We start from the raw sequence: 25,587 nt of genomic DNA on the forward strand, positions 1-25,587 counted from the left end.
CTTTTGGTTGTACTTTGTGCTTTTGGTTAGTTGTTATTAAAACGTTTTTTGAGTTCACCACCACCTGCCTTGCTGCTTTTTGTTTCCCTGCAATTGGGTCCACACCACCTGCTTGCCCGCGTATTCCTGACAATATTAAGTTCTCAAAAATTTGAGTTTTCAATCACGGGCCTGACCTGGGCGGGGTGCCAAAGTCGGTCATTTTTTAGGTAAAACACCAAATTCAGACAATGACTAATAACTCCCTCGTACAACGTTCAATCTTTTTCATATCTGGCATGTATGTGAGGTATCCCAGCCTGAACACAACTGCATTGAAATATTCCCCATTACCCTAGTGGGAACAGGAAATGACATTTTTTACGAGACAGGCTCCTCCTCCATGGGAAAAAAAATGTACTGACCTCAAACCTGTTTCAGGGAAGCCTTAAGATATGTGTTCAGGTTAGGGGTGTCAAACGATTATAATTTTTAATTGAGTTAATTACAGCTTAAAGATTAATTAATCGTAATTAATCGCAATTCAAACCATCTATAAAATATGCCATATTTTTCTGTAAATTATTGTTGGAATGGAAAGATGAGACACAAGATGGATATATACATTCAACATATGGTACATAAGTACTGTATTTGTTCATTATAACAATAAATCAACAAGATGGCATTACCATTATTAACATTCTGTTAAAGCGATACATGGATAGAAAGACTTGTAGTTCTTAAAAGATAAATGTTAGTACAAGTTATAGAAATTTTATATTAAAACCCCACTTAATGTTTTTGTTTTAATGAAATTTGTAAAATTTTCAATCAAAAAATAAACTAGTAGCCCACCATTGTTGATGCCAATAATTACTTACACAATGCTCATGGGGGCTGAAGCCTATAAAATCAGTTGCACCCAAGCGCCAGCAGAGGGCGACAAAATTCCGAAAAACACAACAAGTACACATTTCACTGTGCTGTCATTTCAATGTTTGAGTGGGGCATGTGCGTTAATTGCGTCACATATTTTAACGTGATTAATTAGAAAAAATAATTACCGCCCGTTAACGCGATAATTTTGACAGCCCTAGTTCAGGTGCTTGATGACACCATGGAGTCAAGAGGTTATGTCGACTCAAGTTGAGTCGTAAGGTTATATCGAGTTGAGTCTCGAGTTCATGATGAGTTAAGTCAAGAAGTTATGTCAAGTCGAGTCATAACATTGTACAGACTAGTCGTGTCAAGTCAAAATGTTGTCAAGTTTAGTCTTGAGGTTATGTACAGCCGAGTCTTGAGGTCATGTCGAGTCATAAGGTTATGTTGAGATCAGTCTCGAGGTCATGTCCAGTCAAGTTACATGGTTATGAAGACGAGTGGTGTCAAGTTAAAAGGTTGTCGAGTCGAGTCACGAAATTATGTGGAGTCAAGCTGATTTATAAGGTTATATCAAGTAGAGTCTCGAGGTCACATCGAGTCGAGTCAAGTCAGGAGGTTATGTCGAGTCATGTTTAGTCATCAGGTTACATCAAGTTGAGTCTCGAGTTCATGACGAGTCAAGTCAAGAAGTTATGTCAAGTCGAGTCATAAGATTGTACAGACTAGTCGTGTCAAGTCAAAATGTTGTCGAGTTTAGTCTTGAGGTTATGTACGGTCGAGTCTTGAGGTCATGTCGAGTCGAGTCATAAGGTTTTGTTGAGATCAGACTCGAGGTCATGTCGAGTCAAGTTACATGGTTATGAAGACGACTGGTGTCAAGTTAAAAGGTTGTCGAGTCCTGTCGAGTCGAGTCACGAAATTATGTGGAGTCAAGCTGATTTATAAGGTTATAGCGAGTAGAGTCTCGAGGTCACATTGAGTCGAGTCAAGTCAGGAGGTCATGTCGAGTCATGTTGAGTCGTCAGGTTACATCGAGTTGCGTCTCGAGTTCATGACGAGTCAAGTCAAGAAGTTATGTCAAGTCATGAGATTGTACAGACTAGTCGTGTCAAGTCAAAATATCGAGTTTAGTCTTGAGGTTATGTACAGTCGAGTCATAAGGTTATGTTGAGATCAGTCTCGAGGTCATGTCGAGTCAAGTTACAGGGTTATGAAGACGACTGGTGTCTAGTTAAAAGGTTGTCGAGTCATGTTGAGTCGAGTCACGAGATTATGTGGAGTCAAGCTGATTTATAAGGTTCTATCGAGTAGTCTCGAGGTCATATCGAGTCGAGTCAAATCAAGAGGTTATGTCGAGTCAAGTTGAGTCGTAAGGTTGTATCGAGTTAAGTCTCGAGTTCATGGCGTGTCAAGTCAAGAAGTTATGTCAAGTCGAGTCATAAGATTGTACAGACTAGTCGTGTCAAGTCAAAATGTCGAGTTTAGTTTTGAGGTTATGTACAGTCGAGTCTTGAGGTCATGTCGAGTCGAGTCATAAGGTTATGTTGAGATCAGTCTCGAGGTCATGTCGAGTCAAGTTACATGGTTATGAAGACGAGTGGTATCAAGTTAAAAGGTTGTCGAGTCATATCGAGTCACGAGATTATGTGGAGTCAAGCTGATTCATAAGGTTATATCGAGTAGAGTCTCGGTCACATCGAGTCGAGTCAAGTCAAGTCAGGAGGTTATGTCAAGTCAAGGTTGTAAAGATAGTCGTGTCAAGTCAAAATGTCGAGTTTAGTCTTGAGGTTATGTACAGTCGAGTCATAAGGTTATGTTGAGATCAGTCTCGAGGTCATGTCGAGTCAAGTTACAGGGTTATGAAGACGACTGGTGTCTAGTTAAAAGGTTGTCGAGTCATGTCGAGACGAGTCACAAGATTGTACAGGTGACTCGTGTCAGGTCAAAATGTTGTCGAGTGTCGAGGTCATGTGGAGTCGAGTCTCGAGGGTTTGTCGAGTAAAATCACGAGGTTTTGGCGAGTCGAGTCATAACGTTATGTCGAGTTAAATCTTGAGGTCTTGTCGAGTCGAGTTACAAGGTTATAAAGACAAGTCGTATCAAGTCAAAAGTGTCGAGTCATGTCGAGTCGATTCACGAGGTTATGTCGAGTCAAGTTTAGTCATAAGGTAATATCGAGTCAAGTCTCGAGGTCGTGTCCAGTTGAGTCAAGTCCAAATATTGTCGAGTCGAATGTCAAGGTCATGTCGAGTCACAAGGTTGTACAGACTAGTCGTGTCAAGTCAAAATGTTGTCGAGTTTAGTCTTGAGGTTATGTACAGTCGATTCTTGAGGTTATGTCGAGTCGAGTCATAAGGTTGTTGAGATCAGACTCGAGGTCATGTCGAGTCAAGTTACATGGTTATGAAGACGAGTGGTGTCAAGTTAAAAGGTTGTCGAGTCATGTCGAGTCGAGTCACGACATTATGTGGAGTCAAGCAGATTCATAAGGTTATATCGAGTAGAGTCTAGAGGTCATATCGGTGTGTCAGGAGGTTATGTCGAGTCAAGTCAAGGTTGTAAAGATAGTCGTGTCAAGTCGAGTCTTGAGGTCATGTCGAGTCGAGTCACAAGATTGTTCAGGTGACTCGTGTCAAGTCAAAATGTTGTCGAGTCTCGAGGTCATGTGAAGTCGAGTCTCAACGGTTTGTCGAGTAAAGTCATAAGGTTATATCGAGTCAAGTCTCGAGGTCGTGTCCAGTCGAGTCAAGTCAAAATATTGTCGAGTTGAATGTCAAGGTCATGTCGAGTCACAAGGTTGTACAGACGAGTCGTGTCAAGTCAAAATGTTGTCGAGTCGAGTCTCAAGTCATGTTGAGTCGAGTTACATGGTTATGAAGACGTGTCGTGTCAAGTCAAAAGGTTGTCGAGTCATGTCAGATCGAGTCACGAGGTTATGTTGATTCAAGTCATAAGTTATATCGAGTTAAGTCTCCAGGATTTGTCAAGTCGAGTCAAGTCACAAGGTTTTGTCGAGTCAAGTCGAGTCGAGTCATGATGTTATGTCAAGTCAAGTTACAAGGTTATAAAGATGAGTAGTATCAAGTCAGAAGTTTGTCGAGTCATGTCGAGTCAAGTCACGAGATTATGTCGAGTCAAGTTGAGTCATAAGGTTATATCGAGTCAAGTCTCGAGGTCGTGTCCACTCGAGTCAAGTCAAAATATTGTCGAGTCGAATGTCAAGGTCATGTCGAGTCACAAGATTGTAGAGATGAGTCGTGTCAAGTCAAAATGTTGTCGAGTCGAGTCTCAAGGTCATGTTGAGTTACATGGTTATAAAGACTAGTCGTGTCAGGTCAAAAGGATGTCGAGTCATGTCGGATCGAGTCACGAGGTTATGTTGATTCAAGTTAAGTCATAAGTTATATCGAGTCGAGTCAAGTCTCGAGGTCGAGTCAAGTCAAGAGGTTATGTCTAGTCGAGTCACAAGGTTGTACAGACCAGTCGTGTCAAGTCAAAATGTTGTCGAGTCGAGTCTCGGGGTCATGTTGAGTTGAGTCGAGTCAAGTCTCGAGGTCATGTGGAGTCAAGCCAAGTCTAGAGGTTTTGTTGAGTCGAGTCGTAAGGTTATGTCGAGTTCACTCTGGAGGTCATGTCGAGTCGAGTCACAAGGTTAAGGTTGTACTAAGTACTAAGCGCGCTTTCAGCTTGTTTTGTTTAGATGCATACAGACATAACATACTAAGTATTCCTTATATTTACATAGGGCATAAGAGATACATGACGCCTTCTTATCACGGAAGCGTGTGTCATGCAACTGACTGAGCAAGATCGACGCTTACGAGGCAAGACATCTACAAGTCCACATCTGCACCACCAACTCACACAATCAGTTCTTCTGGACAGTCCAGAACAAATGGCCGATAAGGAAGAACCCGCGACCGAGAAGTAAACTCTCAGCACTCACGTTGCGCTGAGGAGGCAAAATCTACAACCCTCGTCGCCCTGACAAGAGTAACTCCCGAATCCCCCCGGTCCAATCCACAAACAGACAATAATCCTAAACAATCCCGAAACACACCCTTCTTCTGCCCACAGCCCGCCCTGCGAGAGCCTTCAAAAAGACTGATTGTTTAACTAATCGCTGTCATTTTTCTTGCGATCCTTTTGTTGACTTGTGATATGGTGACCTTGGAACGAGTCTGCCTCTTCGACTGAGTTTGCTTCTGTTTCACCTTGCCGTTTGATCACTGTCGACCTGAATAAATTCTGCTTAGAAGCCTTTTTACAGCTTTCAAAATGGAGTAAGTACAAGGGGTTAAGACTAAGGTGAAGGCACCGAGTTTGGCCTTTTGGCCAGGTTGTCGGTGTATTGGATCAGTTTGCTCAGCGCACCTTGGACTAAGAATTAGTGCGCATGCGTGATACTTGAATGGGCTCAATGGACAAAGGCAGTCTGAACAGGAAACCCAAAAAATCAGATAAAACAAAAAAATCGGAACTGTGCATGAAGACCTGTGGAGTGAACCTTGCCAAATAGTACTAAAATAGTTACTGACCAGTACAAGCAATTGTTTATCTAGAAAATTTTGAAAAATTGCCCAAACTTATAGGAATAAAAAAATCATTGGATCTTGATCTACTCTTTCATTTAGATCCTGGAAAAACTAATCACGATAATACCACCACTTGAGAAACCCGACGACATCCTCTCAATCAAATCACACGAGCGCTAACGGCGGATGCCGCTCGTCACGTATCCATCCCCGGAGCGGCGACCGCCGCTTTCCTCCTGATTGCGCGGACGTCTGGCGGAAGAAAAGGTGGCGCGGAAACGTCTGATTGTGTCATCACCGGGTTGAGAATAAAACGATGATATTTCCTGAGGCCGGCAGCGCGCAATCTCTCGGAACGAGCGGCGACAATCCAAGAAATTGCACGTCGGTCGTGATGAAAGTCCAACAGGGGGAAGAAGTTTTCGCGGAAACAAATGCAGTCGGCGTGAGAAAACATTTTTAGGCGATATGATCATGATATTTTCACAATTATGATTCTATCTTGAGACAATAAATTCATACGCTGAAAGAAAAACCATTGAGCCGATATCTATTTTTTCGCAGGAAGGAAACTAATAGGAGATGTTTCTGTCAGAGTGTTCTGATAAAAAACAATATATAGTCTGATTAAAATTGTGTATCCCCAAATGATCCTTTTTTCAGCAGGGCCGAAAACCAAAAGTGGTATTTACCATGCGGCAAATTTTTTTTTGCCATGTGGCATTTTTTTTTTTGCCATTTGGCTTTTTTTTTTTTGCTATGTGGCAAAATGTGTTTGCCGTGTGGCATTTTTTTTTTTGCCATGTGGCATTTTTTATGCCATGTGGCAAAATGTTTTGGCCATGTGGCATTTTTTTTGCCATGTAGCAAAATGGATTTTGCCATGTGGCATTTATTTGGGGCATGTGGCAAAATGCATCTTGGTTTGTCGGGGGGGGATATGGCATTTTGGGGGGTATACGGCTGTCTTATCGACATTCAACTGCCACCCAAGTACGGCTCTGCCAATGACGGCTATGCACGTCCAAATTGTATTTTCATTTTAAATGGCAGAAAAACATGTGTGGCTGTGTATTTTGACCATACACATACACTTTACATTACAGCTTATTGACATTCAACTGTCACCCAACTAAGGCTCTGCCAATAACGACTATGCACGTCCAAATTGTATTTTCATTTTAAATGGCAGAAAAACGTGTGGCTGTGTTTTTTAACCATACACTTTACATTACAGCTTATTGACATTCAACTGTCACCCAAGTAAGGCTCTGCCATTGACGGCTATGTACGCCCAAATTGTATCGTACCTAACCCTAACCCAAAAAACACAGCTACACGTTTTTTTCTTCCATTTAAAATGAAAATACAATTTGGACGTACATAGCCGTCAATGGCAGAGCCTTACTTGGGTCCCAGTTGAATGTAGATAAGCTCTAATGTAAAGTGTATGGTCAAAAAACACAGCCACACGTTTTTTGGCCATTTAAAATGAAAATACAATTTGGACTGGCAAAGCCGTCATTGGCATGGATTTTTATGGCCTGCAATACAGCCATATACCCCCCAAAATGCCATATACCCCCCCACAAACCAAAATGCATTTTGCCACATACCCCAAATAAATGCCACATGGCAAAAACATTTTTCCACATGGCAAAAAAAAAAATGCCACACGGCAAAAAAAAAAAAAAAAAGCCACACGGTAAAAAAAAAGTCACACGGCAAAAACATTTTGCCACATGGCAAAAAAAAAAATGCCACATGGCAAAAACATTTTGCCACATGGCAAAAAAAAAAAAAAATGCCACATGGCAAAACATTTTTGCCACATGGCAAATACCACTTTTGGTTCTCGCTGGCTCTCCCTTTTTTAGCTTGAAACAAAGGACTCATTTGTTTTCTTTTGGATTAAACAAATAAAATGATTTTAAATGGAAAGACAATAATGAAAAAAAGAATTAAAAACAGTTTGACAATGATTGAAAAAAAAAATCATGATTAGAAATGTGCAATAACATTGGTTAGGGTGACGCGAGTCGAGTCACGAGGTTTTGTCGAGTCGAGCTGATTCATAAGGTTATGTCGGGTCAAGTCGAGACTCAAGGTCATGTCGGGTTGGGTCATGAGGTTACGTTGAGTCGAGTCATAAGGTGATAAAGATGAGTCTTGTCAAGTGAAAAGGTTGTTAAGTCGAGTGTCGAGGTCATGTCTAGTCGAGTCATAAGGTTGTACAGATAGTCGTGTCAAGTCAAAATATTGTCGACTTGAGTCGAGTCTCGAGGTCATGCCAAGTCAAGTCACAAAGTTTTGTCGAGTCGAGGGACAAGATTGTACAGACGAGTCGTGTCAAGACAAAATGTTGTCAAGTGGAGTCGAGTCTCGAGGTTTTGTCTAGTAGGGTCATGAGGTTACGTTGAGTCAAGTCGAGTCATAAGGTGATATAGAGGAGTCTTGTCAAGTCAAAAGGTTGTTGAGTCGAGTGTCGAGGTCATGTCGAGTGGAGTCATAAGGTTGTACAGATAGTCGAGTCTCGAGGTCGTGTCGAATCGAATCGAGTCTGGAGGTCATGTCGAGTCAAGTCACGAGGTTTTGTCGAGTCGAGTCACAAGATTGTACAGACGAACCGTGTCAAGTCAAAATGTCAAGTGGAGTCGAGTCTCGAGGTCATGTTGAGTCGAGTCAAGTCACGAGGTTTTGTCGAGTCGAGTCGAGTCATATGGTTATGTCGAGTCGAGTCTCGAGGTTGTAAAGGCGAGTCGTGTCAAGTCAAAATACTTTCGAGTCGAGTCGAGGTCATGTCGAGTCTCGAGGTTTAGTCGAGTCGAGTCACTAGGTTTTGTCGAGTCGAGTCGAGTCATAAGGTTATGTAGTCGAGTCACAAGGTTACAAAGACGAGTCGTGTCGAGTCACGAGGTTATTTCGAGTCAAGTTGAGTCAATAGGTTGTACTGAGTCGAGTCTCGAAGTTGTACACACCAGTCGTGTCAAGTAAAAATGTTGTCGAGTCGAGTCTCGAGGTCATGTCGAGTTGAGTCAAGTCTCAAGGTTTTGCGAAGTCGAGTCGAGTCATAAGGTTATGTCAAGTCGAGTCACAAGGTTATAAAGACGAGTTGTTTCAAGTCAAACAGTTTTCGAGTCATGTTGAGTCGAGTCACGAGGTTATTTTGAGGCAAGTTGAGTCATAAGGTTATACTGAGTCGAGTCCCGAGGTTATGTCGCGTCTCAATGTCATGTCTAGTCGATTCAAGTCACTAGGTTATGTTGAGTCATAAGCTTGTACAGACGAGTCTTGTCAAGTCAAAATGTTGCCAAGTCGAGTTGAGTCTCGAGGTCATGTCGAGTCAAGTCACAAGCTTTTGTCGAGTCAAGTCGAGTCAAGTCACATGGTTATGAAGACGAGTCGTGACAATTCAAAAGATTGTTGAGTCGAGTCGAGTCTTGAGGTTATGTTGAGTTGAGTCATAAGATTGTACAGATAGTCGTGTCGAGTTAAAATATTGTCGAGTCAAGTCCCAAGTTCATGTCGAATCGAGTCACAAGGTTGAACATCGAGTCATATCAAGTCAAAATGTCAAGTCGAGTTGAGTCTCGAGGTCATGTCGACTTATGTCGAGTCATAAGGTCATGTCAAGTTAAGTCTTGAGGTCATGTCGAGTTGAGTCACAAGGTTATAAAGACGAGTCAAGTAACGAGCTGTTGTCGAGTCGAGTCATAAGGTTATGTTGAGTCGAGTCACATGGTTATGAAGATGAGTCGCGTCAAGTCAAAAGGTTGTCGAGTCATGTCGAGTCGAGTCACGAGGTTATGTCGTGTCGCGTCGTAAGGTTATATCAAGTCAAGTCTCGAGGTCATGTCGAGTCGAGTCTCGAGGTCACGTCGAGTTGATTCAAGTCACGAGGTTATGTCGAGTCGAGTCATTAGGTTGTAAAGATAGTCGTCTCAAGTCAAAATATTGTCGAGTCGAGTCTTGAGGTCATGTCGAGTCGAGTCACAAGGTTGTACATCGAGTCGTGTCAAGTCAAAATGTCAAGTCAAGTTGAGTCTCGAAGTAATGTCGACTCAAGTCGAGTCATAAGGTTGTGACAAGTTAAGTCTCGAGGTTATCACGAGTTGAGTCACAAGGTTATAAAGACGAGTAGTGTCAAGTCAAAAGGTTGAGTCGAGTCACGAGGTTATGTCGAGCTAAGTTGAGTCCTAAAGTTATATCGAGTCGAGTCATAAGGTCATGTCGAGTCGAGTCTTGAGGTCATGTCGAGTCGGATTCAAGTAACGGGGTTTTGTCAAGTCGAGTCATCAGGTTATGTCGAGTCGAGTCATAAGGTCATGTTGAGTTGAGTCTTGAGGTCATGTCAAGTCGAGTCACAAGGTTGTAAAGACGAGTCGTGTCAAGTCAGAAGGTTGTCGAGTCGAGTCATGTCGAGTTGAGTCAAGTAACGAGGTTATATCGAGTCGAGTCTCGAGGTCATGTCGAGTCGAGTAAAGTCACGAGGTCATGTCGCGTCAGGTCACGAGGTCATGTCGAGTTGAGTCTCGAGCTCATGTTGATTCGAGTCACAAGGTTGTAAAGACGAGTCGTGTCAAGTCAAAAGGTTGTCGAGTGTCAAGGTCATGTCGAGTCACGAGGTTATTTCGAATCAAGTCGAGTCGTAAGGTTATGGCTACTTATTGATGCAAAAATGTTTATGGAAAATTGATCCGCAAATGCGCAAAATGTCTAGCAACCAAAGAGTCGTGGAAAGTTAAACACAGGTTGGTGTCACGTACCTGCGAGATGGGCTGGTTGACGAACACCCAGCCGGTCAGCGGGTTGACCCTGAGGTACTCCGGCTGCTCGCCGGACATTGAGTACGTGACGGCAGCGTTGGTTCCGAAGTCATCGTCGTGGGCCGCTACTCGCAGGAAACTGGTTCCGATCATCGTATCTTCACGAAGGAAGTCTAGGAAGACGAAATTTGACCATTTTACGATTTACTATCCAACTGTGTGTGTTCATAAGACTGTAATAAGAACGTCCTAATTATGACTTGACACTGTCATTGGCTTTATGAATGTTTATGACCAATGTCATTAAGTGTCAATTGACTATAAGAAATTGGACAACAACATGTTTTTTCTTTAGATCTCCTAATGTTTTCTCTGTGCTTCTAATATTTTTATTAATTTGCAAGCACCTGTGCTCCTGATGAAAAGGTACAGTGCCTTGCAAAAGTATTCGGCCCCCTTGAACCTTGCAACCTTTCGCCACATTTCAGGCTTCAAACATAAAGGTATCAAATTTTAATTTTTTGTCAAGAATCAACAACAAGTGGGACACAATCGTGAAGTGGAACAAAATTTATTGGATAATTTCAACTTTTTTAACAAATAAAAAACTGAAAAGTGGGGCGTGCAATATTATTCGGCCCCCTTGCTTACTACTTTGTAGCGCCACCTTTTGCTCCAATTACAGCTGCAAGTCGCTTGGGGTATGTTTCTATCAGTTTTGCACATCGAGAGACTGACATTCTTGCCCATTCTTCCTTGAAAAACAGCTCGAGCTCAGTGAGGTTGGATGGAGAGTGTTTGTGAACAGCAGTCTTCAGCTCTTTCCACAGATTCTCCATTGGATTCAGGTCTGGACTTTGACTTGGCTATTCTAACACCTGGATACGTTTATCTTTGAACCATTCCATTGTAGATTTGGCTGTATGTTTTGGATCATTGTCCTGTTGGAAGATAAATCTCCGTCCCAGTCTCGGGTCTTGTGCAGATACCAACAGGTTTTCTTCCAGAATGTTCCTGTATTTGGCTGCATCCATCTTCCCGTCAATTTTAACCATCTTCCCTGTCCCTGCTGAAGAAAAGCAGGCCCAAACCATGATGCTGCCACCACCATGTTTGAGAGTGGGGATGGTGTGTTCAGGGTGATGAGCTGTGTTGCTTTTACGCCAAACATATCGTTTTGCATTGTGGCCAAAAAGTTCAATTTTGGTTTCATCTGACCAGAGCACCTTCTTCCACATGTTTGGTGTGTCTCCCAGGTGGCTTGTGGCAAACTTTAAATGAGATTTTTTATGGATATCTTTGAGAAATGGCTTTCTTCTTGCCACTCTTCCATAAAGGCCAGATTTGTGCAGTGTACGACTGATTGTTGTCCTATGGACAGACTCTCCCACCTCAGCTGTAGATCTCTGCAGTTCATCCAGAGTGATCATGGGCCTCTTGGCTGCATCTTTGATCAGTTTTCTCCTTGTTTGAGAAGAAAGTTTGGAAGGACGGCCAGGTCTTGGTAGATTTGCAGTGGTCTGATGCTCCTTCCATTTCAACATGATGGCTTGCACAGTGCTCCTTAAAATGTTTAAAGCTTGGGAAATCTTTTTGTATCCAAATCCGGCTTTAAACTTCTCCACAACAGTATCTCGGACCTGCCTGGTGTGTTCCTTGGTTTTCATAATGCTCTCTGCACTTTAAACAGAACCCTGAGACTATCACAGAGCAGGTGCATTTATACGGAGACTTGATTACACACAGGTGGATTCTATTTCTCATCATCGGTCATTTAGGACAACATTGGATCATTCAGAGATCCTCACTGAACTTCTGGAGTGAGTTTGCTGCACTGAAAGTAAAGGGGCCGAATAATATTGCACGCCCCACTTTTCAGTTTTTTATTTGTTAAAAAAGTTTAAATTATCCAATAAATGTTGTTCTGCTTCACGATTGTGTCCCACTTGTTGTTGATTCTTGACAAAAAAAATTAAATTTCATATCTTTATGTTTGAAGCCTGAAATGTGGCGAAAGGTTGCAAGATTCAAGGGGGCCGAATACTTTTGCAAGGCACTGTAGCTTAGCGTACAGGCCTGGGTAAGGTTTTCGTGTGTGCATTTTTTTCCTCTCTACTCACATTCGTATCGGATATTCTCAAACTTGGGGCTGTTATCATTCTGGTCCACAATGAGGATGTTGAGCTGGCAGATGCCAATCAGCGGGTCGTTGGCCCGGTCGGTGGCCGTCACCGTCACGGCGTATTCCCGCTGACGTTCCCGGTCAAATTTCCTGGCCGTGACAATCGTCCCTAAAGGTGCGAGACGACAAGAGCAGACGGTGTCCAATCAGAACACGTTCGGGGACGTCGTTTCCCCGCGTCTCGGCACGACGGGAACATTTGACACCATAAAAAGGAATGAAGGAGCGTCGGCTTGCTGCGGGGGAACAAGGGAATCGCTTTAGATTGCATCCTGCTGCTGTAATGAAAACATTGATTGATGTTGCGAGGTGCACAAACTTTTTTCATGGCACATCAGGGTTTTTCCTGGCTCAAATTGACGCAGCGGTGGTTCCATTCTGATCATTTTTTGCACCCCGCTGGCTTAAAAACAAGACTTTTCTCTGCTGCGTTTACATGATTTTTTCTTAAGTGTTCTATTAAAAGAAAAAGCGCATAAGTACCTGTGTCAGGGTGGATGCTAAAGGCAGGAACGGTGGAGTCTTTATGCATGAAACCGTACGTGACTTTGCCGTTGGAACCTTCGTCGGCATCCACGGCGTGAACCTGCAGCACCACCGTCCCGGCGGGCTGGTTCTCCAGAACCGTCGTCTTCTCCCGGTACTGTTGACACTAAAGGAGGAAGGTGGCAAACTATGTCAGAATTTTGTTCAGTTCGTAAAAATGTTGGATTGTTAACTCTTGTTTGTTAAGACTAGGACAAGAAACTTCTCTGATTGTCAGTTGATGAACATCCAGACTTTTAGACATGGTTTTGTATCCTTTCCTAGCTTTGTACAAATTTATTGATCGCAGGTGTTCGGACAGCTCTTTTGACTGAGCCATGATGAACATCAGACAATGCTTCTCATCAAGCCACTTCTTACCAGGTGTGTGTTTTATAGTGGGCAGGGCAGCTTTTAACCACTCATCAGTGATTGGTTACACACCTGACTTAAATGGTTTGGTAAAAATTGGTTTCAATTGCTCTTGAAGTCTCCTTAGGCAGAAGGTTCACTTATTTATGTTCCCCTTATGTCATGAATTGCATGCTATCCTCATTAAAATATGAAACCCTACAAATGTTTGGGTGGTTTTAGTTAACACTAGAAGTACCAAGGGTGGATCCGTTGATAAAAATCACTTTTGTAACCGGAGAAGGATTATTTGACCCTAATCAGCATTTTTTATGGGCACTATGGTCTTAATTAGTCATTCACATTCACACTCGCAAAACCACATGGATTGTCCCAATTAGCATCTTGAGTGTTTGCAGGGCAGGGGTGCCTTGGCTTTGTTGGACAACGGATTTGTCGGACAGTGGACCGCTCAGGCAGGCAATCGGGCGGACAATCTTTTTATATATTACAAAAGACACACCAAGAACTTCACCGTCTCGCTCATATTCAAGATGCTAATTGCAGCTATCCAGAGTGAAACCTCCCTCCCTTCACACCTGGGCAGCGCCTCCACAGGAGTGTGTAGGGGGGTGGCCTGCTTGATTGCTTGTTTGAGTGGTCTATTGTTTGACAAAGCCCAGTAGTCAGTTTGGTATTGGGGTCATTCGACACCTTTCTGGTATTTATTTATAGTAAAAAATAAAAAAAAATTTAAAAAATACAGGACTTCCAGTGTTAAAGCAGACACTGTTTTTTCATCTGCGCGATTTTGACAAAGATCAGATCACATTTGATGGTGATTTTATGCAGAAATGTGAGAAATTCCAAAAGGTTCAGATACTTTTTCATACCACTGTATGTAGACCTCACGTTGAAGAATATTGGCTCATTACTGGTTTCGAAAGAAAATCTTGCACTTATACGGGGAGATGTGGAGAACTAAGTAATGTGTTTTTTTCTCAGTCCCAGAACCTGACATGGCTGCTTTAATTCACATTTCTTGACTTCTCCCCGCTGACTTCCCACAGCAGCGGGCGGCGGCGAAAGCGCATTTTCAGCACGTGAGACTTTCAAAATGAATCTATTATACATAAGGTAGCATTTCTTTCCGCCAAGATATTTGCGCGTTCGCGCCCCCACAAGCTGTTCCTGCTTTTCCGCGCCAAATTGTGTGAATTAATGAAGCTCGCTTAGAAAAGTACTTGATTCTATTTTCACCGCTAATTGTCATGTATCTGCGCCGGCGTGTTTATTTCGGTGTGATTTATGGGAAGTTCCGCGGCAATTTCGCGGCGCGGCTTAACGGCTCCATTCAGGGAGGAGCAGGGAATTTGGAAGAAAGTGTCGGTGTTTATATCGAGTAGACGTCCGATCCATTTGAATTGGGAGGGTGGCAGCCCTCCCACTTCGAATGGATCAGACGTCTAGGGCAGTCAATGTGTTAAGAAGATTTTAGAGCTGAGGATTTCTCAAACAATTTAATGTAATCAATTCCAGGTGAATATAAATACATTTGATTGATTCTATGAATGATTTCTGGGTAACTTCCAGTATATTTTGGTCATACAGTAAAGCACTTTGAGCGCCTTGAAAGGTGGAAAAGCGCTATATAAGTATAACACCATTTACCATTTCTCATTGATTTTGGGACATTTCTGGGTAACGTCCTGTGTACTTTAGTCACTTCCTGTCGATATTGGGGCATTTCTGTGTAACTTCCTGTATGTTTTGCAGCTGGGGTGAGAACCAAAAGTGGTATTTGCCATGTGGCAAAATTGATTTTGCCATGTGTGTGGCATTTGTATTTTTTTGCCATGTGGCAAAATTGATTTTGCCTAGTGGCATTTTTTTTGCCATGTGGCAAAAGTGATTTGCCATGTGGCATTTTTTTTGCCATGTGGCATTTTTGGCAAAATTGATTTTTCCATGTTGCAAATTTTTTTTGCAATGTGGCATTTTTATTGCCATGTGCCCATGTGCTGTATGTTTTGCAGCAGGGCCGAGAACCAAAAGTGGTATTTGCCGTGTGGCAAAATTGATTTTGCCATGTGGCATTTTTTTTTTGGCAATGTGGCATTTTTATTGCCATGTGCGGTATGTTTTGCAGCAGGGCCGAGAACCAAAAGTGGTATTTGCCGTGTGGCAAAATTGATTTTGTCATGAGGCATTTGTATTTTTTTGCCAAGTGGCAAAATTGATTTTGCTTTGTGGCATTTTTTTTCCATGAGGTGTTTTTTGGCCATGTGGCAAAATTGATTTTTGCCATGTGGCATTTTTTTTCGCCATGTGGCATTTCTTTGTCATGTGGCATTTTTGGCAAAATTGATTTTTCCATGTTGCAAAATTTTTTTGCAATGTGACATTTTTATTGCCATGTGGCAAAATTGATTTTGCCATGTGGCATTTGCATTTTTTTTCCATGTAGCAAAAACGATTTTGCCTTGTGGCATTATTTTTTGCCATGTGGTATCTTTTGGCCATGTGGAAAAATGGATTTTGCCATGTGGCCTTTCTTTTTGCCATGTGGCAAAAGTGATTTGCCATGTGCCATTTTTTTGCCATGTGGCATTTTTTGCTAAATTGATTTTGCCATGTTGCAAATTTTTTTTGCAATGTGGCATTTTTATTGCCATGTGGTAAAATTGATTTGCCATGTAGCACTTTTTTTTTTTTTTTTTGCTATGTGGCATTTTTTTTTTTTTTTTTTGCAATGTTGCAAAATTGATTTTGCCAATGGTCATTTTTTTTGCTATGTGGCAAAAAGGATTTTGCCATGTGGTATTTTTTTGGCATGTGGCAAAAAGGATTTTGCCATGTGACTTTTTTTTGGCCGTGAGGCAAAACATTTTTGCCACGTGGCAAAATTGATTTTGCCATGTGGCATTTTTTTGGCATGTGGCATTTTTGGCAAAATTGATTTTTCCATGTTGCAAAATTTTTTTGCAATGTGGCATTTTTATTGCCATGTGGCCATGTGCTGTATGTTTTGCAGCAGGGCCGAGAACCAAAAGTGGTATTTGCCATGTTGCAAAGTTTTTTTGCAATGTGGCATTTTTATTGCCATGTGGCAAAATTGATTTGCCATGTAGCATTTTTTATTTTTTTTGCCATGTGGCATTTTTTTTTTTTGCAATGTTGCAAAATTGATTTTGCCAATGGTTATTTTTTTGCCATGTGGCAAAATTGATTTTGCCATGTGACTTTTTTTTTGCGGTGTGGCAGAATATTTTTGCCATGTGGCAAAATTGATTTTGCCAATGGTCATTTTTTTGCCATGTGGCAAAATTGATTTTGCCATGTGGACTTTGGGGCATTTTCGAGTGACTTCCTGTTTTTTTTCGGGTCATTTTGTGGATTTTGATCACTTCCTGTTGATTTTGGGGCTTTGCTGTGTAACTTTCTGTATATTTTGGTCGCTTCTTGTTTATTTTGGGGCATTTCTGTGTCACGTTGTGTTTTGATTTTGGGTCACTTTGTGTATTTCAATCACTTCCTGTTGGTCTTTTTGGCTTTGCTGTGTAACTTCCCGTATATTTTGGTCACTTCTTGTTGATTATGGGGCAATTCAGGGTTGCTTTGTGTTTGATTTTGGGTCACCCTCTGTTGATGTTGGGGCTTCGGTGTGTAACTTCCTGTATATTTTGGTTACTTCTTGTTGATTTTGTGGCATTTTCGAGTCACCTTCTGTTGATTTTCGGTCATTTTGTGGATTTCGATCACTTCCTGTCGAATTTTTAGGCCTCGCCATGTAACATCCTGTATAGTTTGGTCACTTCTTGTTGACTTTGGGGCAATTCAGGATCACTATGTGTTTGATTTTGGGTCCCCTTCTGTTGATTTTGGGACTTTGGTGTGTTACTTCCTGAATATTTTGGTTACTTTTTGTTGATTTTGGGTCATTTTGTGTATTTTAATCACTTTGTGTTGATTTGGGGGCTTTGCTGTGTAACTTGCTGTATATTTTGGTCACTTCTTGTTGACTCTGGGGTTTTTCCTGGTCACTTTGTGTTTGATTTTGGGTCACCTCCTGTTGATTTTGGGACATTTACATGAGGATGACACTCTGGTTATGGCTCACAATAACACGGAAAAGTTTGTTTACATTGCAAAATTCAACGTATTTAAAAGGTTGTCGATTCGATCATTCATGTAAAAGTTGTCAATTAACCAATTAAATGCTGTAGCGCTAATTCAATATTTCATCTGTTTAAAAAAAAGAAATATGCTGCGCTCGACGACTTTTCCAGTCGGTCTTCTTTGTACTACATCATCTCTTTCCGGTACAGCTATGATCGTACCGAGCGCTCTACTGGTTATCTCCGTGAAATTGCCGGTTCGCTTCCTGACCCGGAAGACACGGCTGGTTAGTTTTGCCTCTCGAGCGCGCTTTGGAGGGAGAGCGTGCGGGAAGTCGGCGCCGCTGGAGTTCAAGTGCTCACCTCGTGCTTTCCGGGCGAGTTGGAGATCACAGAGAGGTAGGCTGGCGACTTTTTTTTTTAAGCAAGCGGCGGAGCCGGAGGACAAGCTTGAAAGCGCCTGTCCTCGCAGACCTAATCTGACCTTTACACGCTGTGGAAATTATTTTTCTTGCTGTTTCTGGGAAATGCCAATATGCTCTTAGACCTCCCCTGTAATATGCACAACCCTCAAATTTTGGACTGCGTTCAAGTAACTGCAGACATTTGCAAACATCTACTGTGACTTGGAAAAAGTTCACATCCAGTCCTCCCAGTTGAAATGAATTGGACATTTAATGACTACTTCCATACTCAAAATAATGCATTTTTACTATACCAAATAATTGAAAATTTGATTTAAAAGTCCCAAATGCATACTTTGATCAGGTTACAGTTCTCATTTTCGTGGTACTGTACATCCACAATATTGAATAAATTCTGGCCACATTTGGTGAATATTAGTCATAGACCTCTCTGACTACTCCCATATTCAAAATTACACATCTTTACTATACATTTAATAGGAAAGTCATATATGCATACATTGATCAGGTTACAGTTCTTATTTTTGTGGTACTGTAAATCCACAATTTTGAATATATTCTGGCCAAGGTTGGTGGACAATAGTAGTAAACCTCTCTGACTACTCCCATATTCAAAATTACGCATCCTTTCCGAGACATTTAATAGAAAAGTCATATATGCATACTTTGATCAGGTTACAGGTATCCTTTTTGTGGTACTGTAAATCCGCAATCCTGAATAAGATGAGGACAAAGATGATGAATATTAGTAGTAGATTTCTCTGACTACTTCCATACTCATAATTATGTGTCTTTATCGTACCAATATTTAGAAATTTTGAATCAAAAACTCCAACATGCATACATTGATGAGCTTACAGTTCTCATTTTTGTGGTACTGTAAATCCACAATATTGAATAAATTCTAGCCAGATTTGGTGAATATTAGTCATAGACCTCTCTGACTACTCCCATATTCAAAATTACGCATCTTTACTATACATTTAATAGAAAAGTCATACAGTGCCTTGCAAAAGTATTCGGCCCCCTTGAACCTTGCAACCTTTCGCCACATTTCAGGCTTCAAACAAAGACATAAAATTTTAATTTTCTGTCAAGAATCAACAACAAGTGGGACACAATCGTGAGGTGTAACAACATTTATTGGATAATTTCAACTTTTTTAACAAATAAAAAACTGAAAAGTGGGGCATGCAATATTATTCGGCCCCTTTACTTTCAGTGCAGCAAACTCACTCCAGAAGTTCAGTGAGGATCTCTGAATGATCCAATGTTGTCCTAAATGACCGATGATGATAAATAGAGTCCACCGGTATGTAATCAAGTCTCCGTATAAATGCACCTGCTCTGTGATAGTCTCAGGGTTATGTTTAAAGTGCAGAGAGCATTTTGAAAACCGAGGAACACACCAGGCATGTCCGAGATACTGTTGTGGAGAAGTTTAAAGCCGGATTTGGATACAAAAAGATTTCCCAAGCTTGAAACATCTCAAGGAGCACTGTGCAAGCCATCATATTGAAATGGAAGGAGCATCAAACCACTGCAAATCTACCAAGACCCGGCCGTCCTTCCAAACTTTCTTCTCAAACAAGGAGAAAACTGATCAGAGATGCAGCCAAGAGGCCCATGATCACTCTGGATGAACTGCAGAGATCTACAGCTGAGGTGGGAAGGTCTGTCCATAGGACAACAATCAGTTGTACACTGCACAAATCTGGCCTTTATGGAAGAGTGGCAAGAAGAAAGCCATTTCTCAAAGATATCCATAAAAAGTCTCGTTTCAAGTTGGCCACAAGCCACCTGGGAGACACACCAAACATGTGGAAGAAGGTGCTCTGGTCAGATGAAACCAAAATTGAACTTTTTGGCCACAATGCAAAACGATATGTTTGGCGTAAAAGCAACACAGCTCATCACCCTGAACACACCATCCCCACTGTCAAACATGGTGGTGGCAGCATCATGGTTTGGGCCTGCTTTTCTTCAGCAGGGACAGGGAAGATGGTTAAAATTGAAGGGAAGATGGATGCAGCCAAATACAGGAACATTCTGGAAGAAAACCTGTTGGTTGAATCCAATCGAGAATCTGTGGAAAGAGCTGAAGACTGCCGTTCACAAACACTCTCCATCCAACCTCACTGAGCTCCAGCTGTTTTGCAAGGAAGAATGGGCAAGAATGTCAGTCTCTCCATGTGCAAAACTGATAGAAACATACCCCAAGCGACTTGCAGCTGTAATTGGAGCAAAAGGTGGCGCTATTATTATTAGTATTAACGCAAGGGGGCCGAATAATATTGCACGCCCCACTTTTCAGTTTTTTATTTGTTAAAAAAATTTTAATTATCCAATAAATTTTGTTCCACTTCACGATTGTGTCCCACTTGTTGTTAATTCTTGACAAAAAATTAAAATTTTATATCTTTATGTTTGAAGCCTGAAATGTGGCGAAAGGTTGCAAGGTTCAAGGGGGCCGAATACTTTTGCAAGGCACTGTATATGCATACATTGATCAGGTTACAGTTATCATTTTTGTGGCACTGTAATCCACAATTTTGAATAAGTTCTAACTAAGGTTGGTGGATAATAGCAGTAAACCTCTCTGGTTACTCCCATACTTAATACTTTGCATTTTTACTCTACCAATAATGAGAAAAAGAATGAAAAGTCCTTCATGTGTTTTTTTTATCTGGTTACAGTTCTACTTTTTGTGGTACTGCAAATCCGCAATTCTGAATAAGATGAGGACAAGGATGATGAATATTAGTAGTAGATTTCTCTGACTACTCCCATACTCATAATTTTGTGTCTTTATCATACCAATATTTAGAAATTTTGAATTAAAAACTCCAACATGCATACATTGATCAGGTTACAGTTCTCATTTTTGTGGTACTGTAAATCCACAATTTTGAATAAATTCTGGCTAAGTCCTCCCAGTTTAAATGAATTGGACATTTAATGCAGTCAATTTTTTTGTCAATTTTGTGTTATTTCTTTCCTGCTATGTTGTTCTACTCTTGACTTTGCTTTTAATCTGTGTTTTTGTTTACTTTTATCGCTTGTTGTAAAGTGTCCTTGAGTGTCGTGAAAGGAGCTTTGAAAACAAAATGGATCATTATTGTCGTGCAATGAGTTAAATACTATGAAATATAAACACTTTGGAGTGTTAGAAGGGACTGTTATTAGCGTGTACTTCTGTTTTTGCCTTAGTTTTTATTCACATTGTATTCACTTTTAAATGTTATTATATTACGAAAAAGGCTGTCAAACGATTAAAATTTTTAATCGAGTGAATTAAAGCTTAAAAATTATTTAATCGCAAATCAAACCATCTATAAAATATGCCATATTTTTCTGTAAATTATTGTTGGAATGGAAAATTAAGACACAAGACGGACATAAACATTCAACATACTGTACATAAGTACTGTATTTGTTTATTACAAAAGTAAATCAACAAGCTGGCATCAACATTATTAACATTCTCTTAAAGCAATCCATGGATAGAAAGACTTGTAGTTCTTAAAAGGTAAATCTTAGTACAAGTTATAGAAATTTTATATCAAAACCCCTCTTAATGTTTTCGGTTTTATTAAAATTTGTAAAATTTACACTATTAAAATTTGTAAAATTTTAATAAAAAAATAAACTAGTAGCTCGCCATTGTTTATGTCAATAATTACACCATGCTCACTCCCCAAGCCCATGAAATAATTTGGACCCAAGCGCCAGCAGAGGGCGCCAAACACCAAAAAACAAGTAACAAGCGGACATTACACTGCTGTCATTTTAATCTGTTTGAGCGCGGCATGTGCGTTAAGTGCGTCAAATATTTTAACGTGATTAATTTTTTAAAAAATTACCGCCCGTTAACGCGATAATTTTGACAGCCCAAAAATAAATAAATAAATAAATAATGATTACCGTAATTTTCCCCATTTTTACTCGACCAATAATTCGAAAAATGAATCAAAAGTCCTACATGTGTATTTTTTTTAATCTGGTTACAGTTCTCATTTTTTTGGAACTGTAAATCCACAAATCTAAATATTTACTGGCTAAATTTGATGAATCCCATACTGAAAATTACGCGTTTTACTGTCCCACTATTTATACATATTACGATTTATTACTATCATACATTTTGAATGCATACATGCATACTTTGATATGTTACAGTTCTCCTTTTTGTGGTACTGTAAATTTTGAATAAATTCTGGCAAAGGCTGGTGAGTATTAATAATAAACCACTCTGATGACTCCCACTTTGAAAACTATGCATTTTTACACTACAAATAATTTGAAAAATGAATGTCCTACATGTGTACTTTTGATCTGGTCACAGTTCTAATTTTTGTGGTACTGTAAATCCAGAATTCTGAATAAGTTGTAGACAGGGATGATGAATATTAATAGTGGATCTCTCTGCATTTTTACTCTACCAAAAGTTAGAAAATTTGAATAAAAAGTCAAACATGCATACTTTCATCTGGGTACGGTTCTCATTTTTGTGGTACTGTAAATCCACAATTTTGAAAAAATTCTGACCAAGGTTGGTGAATATTAGTAGTATATCTCTCTTACTACTCCCATACTCAAAGTGATGCATTTTTACTGTACCAAAATTAAAATTCCTACATGCGCAGTTTCATGTGGTTACAATTTTCATTTTTGTTGAACTGTAAATCTACAATTTTGAATAAATTTTGGCCAAGGTAGACTTCTCTGACTACTCCCATGTATAAAAAAATTGACTACTTTTTTTTTTTTTTTGGGATAGAAAACATAATACTTTCCTATGATAAGATAGGTTTGGTGCTTATATTGTCAACGAACACAATTCTCTGACAAAATAACATACTGTAACATTGAAGAGAAGCTATTATTTTTTTGGCTCTGTGTCGCCAGCGGTCGAGCGGGACGTCTCCCACGTCCGTCAACGCTTTTGATTAAAAGGAAGCGACGACGGTCCGAGCGGCTAATCGCTCCTTCGGGGGAGCCTGATAAAAAGACGAGGTACAAAGACAATGAATGCGAGTGGGAGAAGAAGACTTATGTGGGATGGAAGAGGATCACTGCGCCGTGGTAGTCACGGTGACGAGGAGGCGGAAGAGACAGCGGGAAATCAGCTTTGACAAAACCAAGGTGTTGTCTACAACAGAGATTCGCAAAAGTACAGAGGAGGAACGGGTCTATAGGGGACAGAATGAACTATATAAATTAGGGGTTGTGACAGTGTATCGAAAAGGTCATATATCGCAATACTTTCTGTGCCCTAGTGTGTCGTGTCCATGTGATTACATTGATTTCACCTGTTGTGCCTGGCCCTTGTGTATTGACCAATCCGCTTCCTCTTGTTTCACCCACCTGTGCCTGTTATTTAAGTGCCCCATGTGCTGTCAGTCTTTGTTGTGTCATTGTCTATTCCTGCACCATTGCCAGTGTATGTTCTCAGATTTTACGTATCTGCTCTGTTGTTTCCCTGTCTCACAGTAACTTATTGTTTTCCAGTTTTGTTCAGCAGGGCCGAGAACCAAAAGTTGTATTTGCCATGTGGCATTTTTTTTTTTTGTCATGTGGTGTAATTGATTTTACCATGTGGCATTTTTTTGCCATGTGGCAAAATTGATTTTGCCATGTGGCATTTTTTCTTTACCATGTAGCATCATGGATTTCGCCATGTGGCATTTTTTTTGCCATGTGGCAAAATTGATTTTGCCACGTGGCATTTTTCTTTGCCATGTGGCATTTTTTTTGCCATGTGGCATTTTCATGTCACGTGGCAAAATTGATTTTGCCATGTGGCATTTTTTTTGTGACATGTGGCAAAATTGATTTTGCCATGTGACATGTTTTTGCTATGTGGCAAAATGGATTTTGCCATGTGACATTTTATGCCATGTGGCAAAATGAATTTTGCCATGTGGCAAAATGGATTTTGCCATGTGGCATTTTTTTGCCTTGTGGCATTTTTGTTTTATGTGGCAAAATTGATTTTGCAATGTTGCATTTTTTTGCCTTGTGGCATTTTTATTTTATGTGGCAAAATTGATTTTGCAATGTGGCTTTTATTTTTTTTGCCATTTGGCAAAATGGATTTTGCCATGTGGCATTTTTCCTTTGCCATGTGGCATTTTTTTCACCATGTGGCAAAATGGATTTTGACATGTGGCATTTTTGGGGGGATATGGCAAGATGGATTTGGGTTTGTCGCATTTCTTTTTATTAGCGAGGCCGGGGTATTACAGCGCATTGACTTGGGTGCCAGTTGAATGTCAATGCGCTGTAATGTATAGTGTATTGTCAAAAATCACAGCCACACGTTTTTCTGCCATTTAATATGAATGGAAAATTTGGATGTTCATAGCCATCAATGGCATAGCCTGACTTGGGTGTCAGTTAAATGTCAATGCCTTGTAATGGTAAGTGGATGGCCAAAAATCACAGCCACACGTTTTTCTGCCATTTAAAATGAATGGAAAATTTGGACGTGCATAGCCGTCAATGGCAAGGACGTTGTCTTGCATGGCCTGTACCACTGACATATAGGCCTACACCCAAAAAATGTCACATAGCTCCCAAAAAAATGGCACATTTAAAAATCCATTTTGCCACATTACAATCCACATTAAAAATACCACTTTTGGTTCTCTCTGTCCCTCGTTTAGTGTTTGTACTCCTGAGTTTTGCTTGGATTTCACTGGTTTGGATCCCATTGTCTTTGTGTTTTTTTTTTTTTTTTTGGTCACGATAATTAAAGCATTTTGAGTTCTCCGCCACACTGCTTTGACTCCTGTGTTTTCCCTGCATTTGGGTTCTTCAAGCCCCTCCTATGTCGTGACAAAAAAACAGTACATTCACAGCATTTACGAGTTACTTCTTGTTGACTTTGAGTCACTTCTGATTCATTTGGGGACACTGTTGAGTCACTTACTTGTCAGTAACCCAAAATCAACTGGAAGTGGCTTGCACACGCCCCAAAAATGAACTGGAAGTGACCTGTGCACGCCCCAAAAATGAAATGGAAGTGACTTGTACATGCCCCAATAATCAACTGGAAGTGATTTGTACACGCCCCAAAAATGAACTGGAAGTCACTTGTACACGCCCCCCCCAAAAAAATCAACCGGATGTGAACTGTACACGCCCCCAAAAAATAAACTGAATGTGACTTGTACACGCCACAAAAATCAACCGGAAGTGACTTGTACACGCCAGAAAAATCAACCGAAGTGACTTGTACACGCTCCAAAAAAATCAACCGAAGTGACTTGTACACGCTCCAAAAAATCAACCGGAAGTGACTTGTACATGCCCCAAAAATCAACCAGAAGTGACTTGTACATGCCCCAAAAATCAACCAGAAGTGATTTGTACACGCCCCAAAAATGAACTGGAAGTCACTTGTACACACCCCCCCCCCCCCAAAAAATCAACCGGATGTGAACTGTACACGCCCCCAAAAAATAAACTGAATGTGACTTGTACACGCCACAAAAATCAACCGGAAGTGACTTGTACACGCCAGAAAAATCAACCGAAGTGACTTGTACACGCTCCAAAAAATCAACCGGAAGTGACTTGTACACGCCCCCAAAAATCAACCAGAAGTGACTTGTACATGCCCCAAAAATCAACTGGAAGTAACTTGTAAACACCACAAAAATCAACTGGAGTTTACTTGTAAACACCACAAAAATCAACTGGAAGTGACCTGTACACGCCCCAAAAAATTAACCGGAAGTGACTTGTACACGCCCCCAAAAATCAACTAGAAGTGACTTGTACATGCCCCCAAAATCAACTGGAAGTAACTTGTTA

The 25,587-nt window shown here is 40.7% G+C and overlaps 1 protein-coding gene across 1 annotated transcript in view; it reads right to left on the bottom strand.

Moving 5' to 3' along the window:
- si:ch211-186j3.6 (neural-cadherin) overlaps positions 1–25,587 on the bottom strand; it is a 689,510-nt gene that overhangs the window by 354,399 nt on the left and 309,524 nt on the right. The window contains exons 9-11 of the mRNA XM_057844439.1: positions 12,831–12,999; positions 12,286–12,456; positions 10,166–10,338 (exon numbers count right to left, since the gene is read on the bottom strand). Coding sequence (XP_057700422.1) covers positions 10,166–10,338; positions 12,286–12,456; positions 12,831–12,999 — 513 coding nt within the window. The remainder of the gene's footprint in view (positions 1–10,165; positions 10,339–12,285; positions 12,457–12,830; positions 13,000–25,587) is intronic.

Source organism: Corythoichthys intestinalis, chromosome 1 (genome assembly GCF_030265065.1).
Source record: "Corythoichthys intestinalis isolate RoL2023-P3 chromosome 1, ASM3026506v1, whole genome shotgun sequence".
NCBI lineage: Eukaryota > Metazoa > Chordata > Actinopteri > Syngnathiformes > Syngnathidae > Corythoichthys > Corythoichthys intestinalis.